Source organism: Galeopterus variegatus, unplaced genomic scaffold (assembly GCF_000696425.1).
Source record: "Galeopterus variegatus unplaced genomic scaffold, G_variegatus-3.0.2 Scaffold13917, whole genome shotgun sequence".
Lineage (NCBI taxonomy): Eukaryota > Metazoa > Chordata > Mammalia > Dermoptera > Cynocephalidae > Galeopterus > Galeopterus variegatus.
Window position 1 is genome coordinate 7,266 of NW_007740028.1, and position 11,619 is coordinate 18,884.

The 11,619-nt window shown below is 49.0% G+C and overlaps 1 protein-coding gene across 1 annotated transcript in view; it reads right to left on the reverse strand.

Moving 5' to 3' along the window:
- LOC103581781 (tetra-peptide repeat homeobox protein 1-like) overlaps positions 1-11,619 on the reverse strand; it is a gene marked incomplete at its 3' end in the record, with an annotated part of 21,018 nt that overhangs the window by 7,016 nt on the left and 2,383 nt on the right. The window contains exon 3 of the mRNA XM_008563533.1: positions 7,033-7,910. Within this exon, the coding sequence (XP_008561755.1) occupies positions 7,033-7,910 (878 nt within the window). The remainder of the gene's footprint in view (positions 1-7,032; positions 7,911-11,619) is intronic.

Below are 11,619 nucleotides of genomic sequence, written 5' to 3' on the forward strand. Positions count from 1 at the left end.
ACATTGGTGGAAATTAAAAATTCTCATGCAGATGCCACCTGAAATCAACTCATCCACTTCCAGGGCTATGAAGACAGCACTTTGGGAGACTCGACAAGCAAGCGTCTGTTTCCACACAGAACAAGCAGCCTTGAGAAGGAAAGCACCCAGCCACTTACTGAGCAGGGTCGTCTTGGCACTGTTTCTAATGTTATTTCATTACTGAAAGTCCTGGCTCCACACCCAGGACTAGAAGCACAGGCTCCATCCCACACCCCTCCCCGGTACCCAGGACAGAGCCCCTCCAAGCCCCTTGCAGAGTGTCAGCAACCAAGAGGCAGGACCAGGGTCTTCTGTCCCCTCCCCGTGCCCTAGAATGAATCTCAGTCCCAGGGTTCTCAGCAACACCAGGACATTGGGGTCCTGAGGGTACTACATAGCCCTCAATGGGCCCTCAGAGACTTCCGAGAAATAACTTCCTTTCTCCCAGTGGAAAATCCTCCCACTATCCCATCTTCTGAGAGCCCTCCTCTCCCACTGGGTGTCTCACCCTTGGAGGCGGCTGCAAGGACCCAAGCAGCCCAGATTAGGGCCTGCACTGGGCGCACCCAATCCCCGCTCATTTGGCTGAACCACCTGACCTCCCTGGACACCCACAGCTGCTGCTGACCTCAGAGAGCTTTGGTCAGGGACAAGAAGGAGTTTCTGTTAGTAGACAAATGCTGAGCAGGCAGACACAGGCACAGGGTTAGTGAAGTATAGCATCAGACTAATATTTTCAGAAGAATTGGCCATGCAAGACTTTCCTGTTCTGATTCACATAAGAAGTAGCTGATGATTAACTCCTGAGCTGGGGAAAGATAATTTGGTAGGCTTTGGACTAATAGGAAGATAGAAGCAGAAAGAACTTTCAGGATTCGGCGAGCCAAGAATCAAAATTCAGATGCCGGCAGGGGTCAGGAAGGCAGCAAAGAAGCAGTAAATGAAGCTGGCCTGGAGAGGCAATAGGGAGTGATGTGGACTGTGGAAAACTGGATAGCACATGCTCTGTCTAAAGGGGCAGTGACTTCTCAGCTCCAGTAAACATCTGGCTGTGACAGTGTAGGTAGGGGTACTTGTCCTCAGGATTCTGGGTTCTCATTGCAGTGCTCTTTCCATTATAAAGCCGTGTTCGGGGAAACAGCTGGTGGGTCATGGGAGATCCACGTACCTGCCCCCAGCAGGCTCCACACTTCACTCAAGGCAAAGGGTCCAAGAAGTGCTTGGAGCTGGGCTGGAAGAGTCAGAATTATCTGGGGTACTAAACATGTATCCTTCTGTCCCACCCTTGCAGATTTGGGGGCAGTGCACTGGGATTTAGTAATAGCAATAGTATGTTTGTGAAACATCAATCTAATGCACAGGAGGTTTCCCAGTCTAGTCACCTCATGAGAGAGGCAGAGGAACCACCAGCAGGTATTATGTGCCTGCTGGATACAGAACTCTGCACAAACAAGCAGGGAAGGCCTTCCTCAAGGTCAGAGCAAGGGGCTGCCTGATGGTCTTTGCTCAATGGCAAGTGCCCCATAAACCTTTGCAGATTTAAGTCCTCCAGTAGATCATCTATTTTCCCCACACAGGTACCAGACATATTTGAGAATATCCTGTGCTCCCTAGCTCCTGTAGTGGAAGGTCATTCAGCTACCAGGGTTACATAACCCTTCTCTACTGAGCATGCCCAGCCACTTGATTTGCATAAGTCAGTCCTTTGTGGTCTCATTTTTCCCATGTTGGTGCTGAAAATAGGCCTAACTGGCAGCAGTAGATTTCCCCTAGGGGAGGGCCTAGAGGAGGGACCTGAGACTTTGAGGAGTGACTGGAAACCCAGAGTCATGCCTGGAAACCTAAACCCAGGAAAACTGAGCACCCACTCTCTCATGATGTGATTGGTGTTTTCTCTAAGACATTCTGTATGTTCTGGAGAAGAACATAGAGGATTGAATAGCCAGACCAAGGTTTCCTGAAAGTCAGAGTAAAATCTTCATGAATCTCAAAGTGCTTGGGAGATCATGTTTCCTCAGAGGGATAGGGCTGCTGATTGGCCCCTCAAGATTTTTGGCACATTATAAAGCTGCAGGATGTGTGTGCTAAGGAAGCAAGCTGAACCTCTTAAGATCACAAGAGGATTTGTCACAATATTTCATGGTTGACCAGTGACGCTCTAGAATTTCCATCCAATCCCTGAAGGGCCTTTCCTGAGAAAGAGGGAAAAACCAGAGGTGGATGAGCCTCATTACAACTGCATATGGGTAATTGGACTCAGAGGGGGACAGAGAGAGGAGAGAGAAGGGGGCAGAAGCCATCACTGAAGGTGTTATTACTGAGGATTTTCCAAAATGGGTATAATACATCAACCTACAGATTAAAGAACCCCGATTAGATCAGCAAATCCCAAGTGGGAATAAAAAAGAAAAGAGGAGAAAATCATACTAAAGTCCATCATAGTGAAATTGATAAAATGAAGCAGATAAAGTCAAATTTCCTTTCTAAAGCAAATTCACACCCTTATATGTCATTATTAAACAATAAATATCAAAATATTCTAAAACTACTTATTCATTCACGGGAGAATGGATATACTAAGTACAAGAGAATGACGGAATTGATAGACTAGTAAATCTGAAAGCTGTTTATTTGAATAATAAAAACCCAACAAAAGCCGTGTATTCACTTTCAGTGTTTATTTTAATTAAATAAATTTGACTCCACCAAGGCTTCTGGCTTGTATTTTCCTAAGCTGTGGGTCCAGCCACACCTGGAGCCAATTTAGCCACAGCTGGAGCAGCCAAAGCAGCTGGGGTGCTGGTGCTAGAAGCAGTTTCACAAGGTGGCCCTGAGCAGTGAGCCCGTGGAGGGCTCCTCAAACCAGTTCCCCAAGACCATTTTGTCTCCGTTGATGTCTGGGCCTGAAATGGAAGGGTTGGCTCCAGAGGCTTCTGCAATGCCTTCAGGGCCTGTTTCTCCTTCTCTTGATAATCTCGTTCTTTTGTCTTAATCTTCTTAGTACCATTGAATTTTCCTTCTGAAAATGCTCTCTGCTTCTCTACCACATGGCCAGGCTGCAAATGTTCCAAATCCTTACAATCTCCTTCCCTTTTAAATTCTGGATTTATGTCACGCCTTTGCTGCCATAACTCAGTGTAGGCTGTTGCAAGTAACCATGCAGCTTCCTTAGTGCTTTGCAGCTTAGAGATTTCTTCCACCAAATACTCTGGTTCACAGCTCTTTTTTTTTTGTCTTTTTTCCGTGTCCGGCAATGGATCGCAACCCTCAGTGTTGCCCCCGTACCGGACCGGGGACCGGCAACAGGATTGCAAACCTCGGTGTTGCTCCCGCGCCCCGCTCAGCCAGCGAGCGGGAACCGGTCTGTATGTGGGATCCGAACCCTCGGGCGGGAGCGCTACTGCGCTTCCCAAGCGGCGCACTATCCAGTGCGCCACCGGGCCGGCCCTCTGGTTCACAGCTCTTAAGTCCCAAATTCCACAAACTCCTAGGGCACGGATACAGTGCAGCCCAGTTCTTTGCCACTTTACAGCAAGGGTGAACATTGCCCCAGTTTGCAAGAAACTATTTCTCTCTGAGACCTCTTTTAAATGGTCTTTACAGTCCATGATTCCTTAAGCATTTTGTTCACCACCATTTAACCAGTTTCAAAAACATTCCAAACTTTCCTTCATCTTTTCACCTTCTTTGAGTTCTCCAAACTCCTCCGAACTCTCCTCAACACCCAGTTCCATAGCCATTTCCACATTTTCAAGTGTCTGTTATAAGTGAAATCCCACCCCTGTTACAAATTTTCTGTTTTAGTCTGTTTTGTGTGGCTATAACAGAATACTCAGCACTAAGGGCCTCCATGGCCAGGCCCCCTTCTGCTAAGGGCCTGCCATGCGTGCCCCAAGTGCTTCCTCGGCCTGACCTGGCACTAAGGGGTCCCCTGGCTCACCTGCCCCTAGGGCCTCCCTGGCCTGGACTGCCACTAGGGACCCACTAGAGTGGCCTGGCCTTCTCCTAGGGCTCCCCTGGCCTAGCCTGGCCTGCCACTAAGTCTTCCCTGGCTGGGAAGGCCTAACCCAAGTGCCACCTAACCTTTCCTGGCCTGCTCCTAAGAAAGCCCTGACCCTGCTTGGCCTGCCTCTCGGGCTCCCCTAGCCTGGCCTGGCCTGTCCCTAGGACCCTGCTGGCCTTGCCTGGCCTGGCTTAGAGCCAAGGAATCCCCCGACCTGTCCTGGGATGTCCCCAGGGCCCTGCTGTACTGACCTGGCCTGGCACTGTGGGCCACCTGTCCTGGCCTGATCTGCTGCTAAGGGTGCCCTTCCTTGGGCTTTTTCCACTAAGGGTACCCATAGCTTGCCCTGCCCAAGGAACACACTGGTTGTTTTGCCATAGGGACCCCCTTTACTGGTGTGTGCCTCGTAGACCACTGCCATAAGGGCCACCCTGCCACTAAGTAAACCCTTTGACTTACCTTTCACTAGGCCCCCTTGGCCTGTGTAGTGCTATGGCCCCCCTGGCCTGGACTGCCTGCCCATAAAAGACCCCCTGGACTGGTCTGGCCTGTCCTGACTGAGGGTCTCTTACAGGCAGGCCAGGCCAGGGCAGTCCTGAAGCAGGCAGAGCCAGTGGGTCAGGCCTGCCCATAGTAGCAGTGGGGCTCTTTAGCAACAGGCCTGGCCAGGGCACCATGAGTGGCAGGCCAGGAATGGCCAGTGGCACCGTTAGTGGCAGGGCAGGCAAGGGGATCTCTAAGAAGCAGGCCAGGCTGGGGGTACCCTGGTGGTGGGGGTGTCTTTCTTTCTTTCTTGGGGGCCCAAAGGGAGGCCAGGCCAGGGGTGCTGTTAGTGGCAGGGCAGGCCTGAAGGGACCTAGGTGGGAGAAAGAAAGAAAGAAAGAAAGACAGGCGTTAGTTACTGGCCTGGGGCAAAGAGTGGTGTAGGCTGATCTTGACGAGGAAAAGCTTTATCTTGTGAAGCATGTGTCACAGATTGTCTGTGCGTTAATACCAAGTAGTAGTATCTGCTCTACTCTATGAAGGAGAGTGCTACTTCTGCTAGTTTTGAGAGTTTTGGAGAATCTGAGTGTTCATGGTTCTCAAATGCATCCATCCAAACGTCCCCATTCCATGTCTCAGGGTCACAGTCATTCCCTATATGCGTCCTGACTTTTGCTTAGGAGATCAACCTCCTTTGTAGCTCTGCCACCCTTATGGTTAAACTTGGGATCTAATTTTTAGCATTGTCTGACTGTGGTTCCAGGAGATATGGTATCTTTAAAAGCTGCCAGGAGGCTTTCTGATTTTCACAGCATGTCCTGTGTTGATAGGTGATATTGGTGGCTGATTGACCTGAGCCTGCCATTTTCTTCAAGGTTTCCAAGACAGGTAACAAAAGCCGGCCAGCAACATAATCCTTATAGTTACCATTGCCTCTGTACCTAGAGGCACTCGAGATAACACACATCCCAGGCTGCCCATTCCTCTGGACCGCATCCCAATCCACCATGGAGTCTTAGTAATCCAGTGCTATCTGACTCGTGAGAGGTCCAGTTTCAGAATCCCACTGAGGGTCAGCTCTCTATGTCTCCTTCTACTACCAACTGACTTGGTTTGGTTTCCTGAAAGCAGAACATGAGGCAGGGATTTGGGTAGAAAGGGGGTTTCTTTAGGAGGTAATCCTGGGAAGGAAGCAGAAGTAGAGGGGAGGAGAGGAAAGACAAGATAAGTGGGTAGTGCTGAGCCTGCTGCTGTGAGCAATGAACCCAGTTTCTCTAGGACCTCCTACTCCCTGGCAGCATGCAGACGCCTCCAGAGCTTCCCCAGCTCTCACAGCCATTTTTTTGAGGGTTTATCCTGGGGGCTTTAACTGTCTTATAATTCCAGTCTCACCTGAGTGAAGACAGAAGGGACTTTCGTGATGGGAGAGAATGCATGGGAAATAGAAAGCGCAGTGGCCCACCCGTGTCTCCAGTGGCATGCTGTCAGTGCCAGATGAGGATGAGCCTGCACAGAACTGTCCACTGCAGCTATGACTTAAATCAGAAGTGGGCTGAGGTTTTGTGACCAGGCTCAGCCATCTCATCATCATTGTCACCATCGCTGTTGTGACCATCATCCTCATCGTTACCTGTGGTTAAACCAGCAAGAGCACAATCAGGGCATTTGAGAACGAAGAGGTCTGTGTTAGTCCATTTCTGTTGCTTGTAACAAAATACCTGGAACTGGGTGATTTATAAGAAAACAAAATTTATTGCTTACAGTTTCTGAGGCTAGGAAGTGCAAAGTCCAGGGAACGTAGCTGGTGAAGGACTTTGTGGTGGTGACAGTGATGGCAGAGGATCACATTGTGAAAAATGTGGAGCAGAGAAAACAGAGAGAGACAGACTCTCCTCTTTCTTCTGTTTTAGCTTCAGAACCACGCCACTGACTGCCATTATTAATCCATTCACCACTGCATGGTCCTACGATCTAATCACCTCTTCAAGGCTCCACCTTTCAATTACCATGATAGGATTTCCCACTCTCTTAACGGTCACAGTGGAGGCTAAATTTTTAATACATAAAACTTGAGGGACACAATTCAAGCTTCAGTGAGTTTTGTGGGAACACAATTCAATCCACTACAAGGTCTATATGGATGAGATGGTTTTTCATGGGATATTGAAAGACAAGTAGGATTTCATGAGGTGAAGAAGTCAAGGGAAAATATTCCAGAACAGGAAAATGTAACAAACACTGCATGCGGTAACGAGGTGCAGTGATGGGGATTCAGTAATGGGGATTCACTGCATGCGGTAACAAGGTACAGTAGTGGCAATGCAGTGATGGGCTGCAAAGTTATGAGGTACAGTGATGGGATGTAGTGAGGGATGCAGAAATGGGGTTACAGTGATGGAGGTGCAGTGAAGAGGGGATAGCAATGGGGGCCAGCTATGGGGGGGCAGTGATGGGATGCAGCAATGGGGTGTAGTGATGGGGTATAATGAAAGGGGTGCAGAGAATGGGGTGCAGTGCTGGAGCACAGTGAGGGGGTGCAGTAATGGGGATGCAGTGATGGGTGCAGTGATGGGTGCAGTGATGAGTGCAGTGATGGGTGCAGTGATGGGTGCAGTGATGAGTGCAGTGATGGGTGCAGTGATGGGTGCAGTGATGAGTGCAGTGATGGGTGCAGTGATGGGTGCAGTGATGAGTGCAGTGATGGGTGCAGTGATGGGTGCAGTGATGGGTGCAGTGATGGGTGCAGTGATGGGTGCAGTGATGGGTGCAGTGATGGGTGCAGTGATGGGTGCAGTGATGGGTGCAGTGATGGGTGCAGTGATGGGTGCAGTGATGGGTGCAGTGATGGGTGCAGTGATGGGTGCAGTGATGGGTGCAGTGATGGGTGCAGTGATGGGTGCAGTGATGGGTGCAGTGATGGGTGCAGTGATGGGTGCAGTGATGGGTGCAGTGATGGGTGCAGTGATGGGTGCAGTGATGGGTGCAGTGATGGGTGCAGTGATGGGTGCAGTGATGGGTGCAGTGATGGGTGCAGTGATGGGTGCAGTGATGGGTGCAGTGATGGGTGCAGTGATGGGTGCAGTGATGGGTGCAGTGATGGGTGCAGTGATGGGTGCAGTGATGGGTGCAGTGATGGGTGCAGTGATGGGTGCAGTGATGGGTGCAGTGATGGGTGCAGTGATGGGTGCAAATGGGGATGCAGTGATGGGTGCAGTGATGGGTGCAGTGATGAGTGCAGTGACTGGTGCAGTGATGGGTGCAGTAATGGGGATGCAGTGATGAGTGCAGTGATAGGTGCAGTGATGGGTGCAGTAATGGGGATGCAGTGATGGGTGCAGTGATGGGTGCAGTAATGGGGATGCAGTGATGAGTGCAGTGATAGGTGCAGTGATGAGTGCAGTGACTGGTGCAGTGATAGGAGCAGTGATCGGTGTGTTACTAGATCTAGAAAGCCAGGTCCTTGAGTCTCTGTGTCGTAGAAGTGAACTCAGAGTGAAGGTAAGCAGGCAAAGTTTGCTAGAGATAGCTCATATACAAGGGATCTGACAGGTAAGGAAAGAGTCGCTCCCTGAAGGGACTGTGTAGAGACTTTATAAGGGTTTTCTTCAGAGAGGAGAGCAGCTGAGAAAGAGGACGTAGTATGTTGTTCCATGATTGTTACCATGCAGCTGTTTGTCTCTCAAAAATGTCCTTTTTCATGATCAGAAGATTCTCGCCGGTCTGTAAAACATGTTTGTGTGAACACTTTTGTTACACTTCCCCTTGATGTTATTTCTTAAGTAACCATTAACTTTATAAAAGGAACGTAACCGTTATCGTTATATACCTGTTGTCTGTTCCCTCGTCCCTTCCTGGAAAGGGTGGTTTTCTGCTGGCTTGTAGCTCTTACTTTTATACTATGGAATTTTACTGAAAGCTGAGCTCTTAACCTCTGATCCCGAGATGAAGTCCTGTGCACGAAAGATGGAGTCCCTCCTGTTTTTCCCTGTGTTGACTCAGGTGCAGTGATGAGGTACATTGAGGCATTAGTCTGGAATGGAAGGATGGAGCCAGATGGAAAGGGATTTGAACATCAAGTTATGGTATTTGGGTTTAACATGAACATAAGATGGGTTTGAAGAAGCAGGTGATGGGAAGGAACCTCTAAGGCTTCCCAGCCCTGGGCTCATGGTGCCAGTGACCTGATTCCATCCCCAGGATATGCTTACTCTGTTTCACCCACCTGCAGGCTGGTTCGACCCGGAGGCAGCTGCCTTTACTCTCCTGCTTTCGAGGTTCCTTTAGCCTCCCCCTATGAGAATGGAAGTGGGCTGTGATATCCACTGCCTATCAGCAGGGGTCGATTAGCATATATGTGAAGCCAAGCCTCAGACTGAGGTCTTAGGTCCCATCCTGGATTTGTCCCTCTGGGTTTTAGCAGAGCAATGTGGGAGAACAGGGAGAGCCCATCAGTGGTCTGTGTCTCTCAGGGGCCCTCCAGGCCACTAGACTGTGCTACTGATGGGGACATCAAAGTCCAAGGAGGTAACGTCAAGTGCTTACTTAGTTTCCTGGAAGATTAAGTGATTTTTCATGGCCCACATACTGCAGAAGCTGGCCCATCCTCCCTGATCTCCCTAGTGCTCCTCATTTCCTTCTCCCTCCTGCCCAAATTGTAAAGCCTGCAGCTTAGGCGCGGGTAACCTGGGCTCAAGTCCTGCCTGTGCTGCTTTTCAGCCTTGTGATATTGGACCAGTCATCCCACCTTGCAGATCCTCAGTTTCCACATTTACAAAATGGGTGTAATTGCATTAAATTAAGTGATAAATGCAAGCATTTAGCCTGGGGTTTGTTACTTATAGGGGATTCCGTACATGATAGCTAGTGACATTGTTTCCTGACATATTAGTGTTCCCAGATCATAGGCCCTGTACATTAGGGGATGCCTGAGATAATTAGGGGTGGTCCCCAGATGCAACAGCAAATAGAAGATATATAATTGGGAAACCATTTCCACCATAGTTCTCTTTCCATTCTGATTTTGTAGAAGAGATAGACTCAATTTGGTGGTAGTATGTCTTTTATATACATCTAATGCCTGTTAATTTCCCTTTTTAACAAAGAGACCATGCCTTGCCCCACTGGTTCATAGTAGACAATCATGTTTAAGTCAATGTGGTAAACTCAGTCCTATTCAGTAATTTAAAGTCTCTTTAGGTAACATAATCATTTGAAGCACATCCAGAGTCTCAGATTTGCTCCCCACCCCACACGCCTTCCTTTCCAAGATGGCACCTGGCTGCATGAGTTCGGGGAGACTTCCATGACCACGTGAGTAGAAGGGCAGAGAGAGCTTGGAGCCATTTGCAGAGGTCCCCACATTGTCATGGTCCCTNAGGAAGGAAGGAAGGAAGGAAGGAAGGAAGGAAGGAAGGAAGGAAGGAAGGAGAGAAGGAGAGAAAGCCCACAAAGAAAGAAAGAAAGAAAAAAAGGAAAGATGGAAGAAAAGTAAAAGGAAGGAAAGAAGGAAAGAAGAAAGAAAAGGCAGGAAGTGAAGGAAGGGAGGGAAGGAGGAAGGGCATCCTGTAGTACAACATTCCAACCCTGTGCTGTGTCGCTACCATGTTGATAGCTTAGCTGATCTCTTCATAGACCATTCCATTCTTCTACTAGACTGACTGCTTCCAGTTGATGCAGCATATGGCAGAACAAGTGGATCCTGTGACCATTTCTTCAGTGTCTCATCCTTCACCAGAAAATAGGTCCCTTTTTCCTAAGGTGATGTTATGTGGGATCTCATGTTAGCAAATTAGGCAAGAGCCTTCAGGTAGGAGTGCCGGCAAAGGCACTGTGGGCAGGGAAGGTAAACCCATAAAACCACATCCTAAGTAGATGCCAATTACGGCAAGAATGAAACACTCTGCCTCCCCGATCACAGAGTAGAAAGAGTCTGACATAAGCTATTCGCTGCCGAATAGTTTTTGATACCATACCTTGAAATAGTACCGTATTGAAGGCTCACGTTAGTCTCTGCTGCTGGCTGTTGGGCATTTAACCCCAGTGTTGCCTAGGTCAGCCATGGTGAGTCAGAGCCCATGCAGGGGTTCTGTCTGCCACCTTAGCTGTTTTGCTCATGGGCTTATCGTGCAAGCACTACATGGCTGAGGAAAGAGGCTGGTTGACATGCCTTGGACAAGGTTTGTCCATCTGTTTGTAGATTTCCTTGTCTGCAGTAAATACTCTCTGGTGGGCATTAAGGTGAAGCAAAGATCTGCACACTCTGTCCCACTCCCATAGGTGGATCTGCATGATTCTTTGTCAAACTGCCGTGTCACTGATTTTCCTACTTGTCTGTTTCTGGGCCTTCGAGCAACCAGACAAGCCATTCACCACTGTCCAGAAGTCATGTATGTCTTTACCCCTGGGTATTTTGGTTCCCACTCAAATTGGACAACCAAGGATACGGCTTGAAACTGGACACCAGGAGGCTTTCCTCTCACCTCTGTCCTTCAGGGCCATGTCCAAGGGTTGTGGTGTATAACAGTTGAAGTTCAGCTTATCTTCTTAAGGCAGCCCATAGGTAAGCCAGGCCTGTTTTCCTCCTTTCATCAACTGTTGTCAGGAACCTGCCATGAGGTGGTGGATGGGTGTGCTTGAGGGGGAGTCACTGGTGCAGTAGCAGGAGATGAAATGGGGTCAGCCATGTGTGTAACTATCTTGTGCTATCCAGACTTGCTTAGTCAAATCTCTAATGTACCATATGTGCTTGCCTGACCTTATTGCTGGATCTGGAAATACTCGGCTCATAATGGGCAGCTCTGGTTGCATACTCACTTGATATCCCATAGTAGGTATAGCAGCCATGAGAATGTACCTTGCAAGCTTCCAACCATGGCTTCTAATAGTAGATCAAGAACACCAGCTACTTGCCTCTGAAGTCTGTCACCATATTTACACCAAGATTGCACTTCCCACAGGCTGCTCCCAGCTAATGACTGAGTTCGGCAGGGTACAAAGGCAGTCCCATTGCTGAGAGACCCAGGACTTCTCTGCTGGTTGACTTAGGCTCACATGCTTCCTGGCACACTTGGTGGAATGCTGTGGTTTGAACGTTTGTCCCCTCCAAAGCTCAT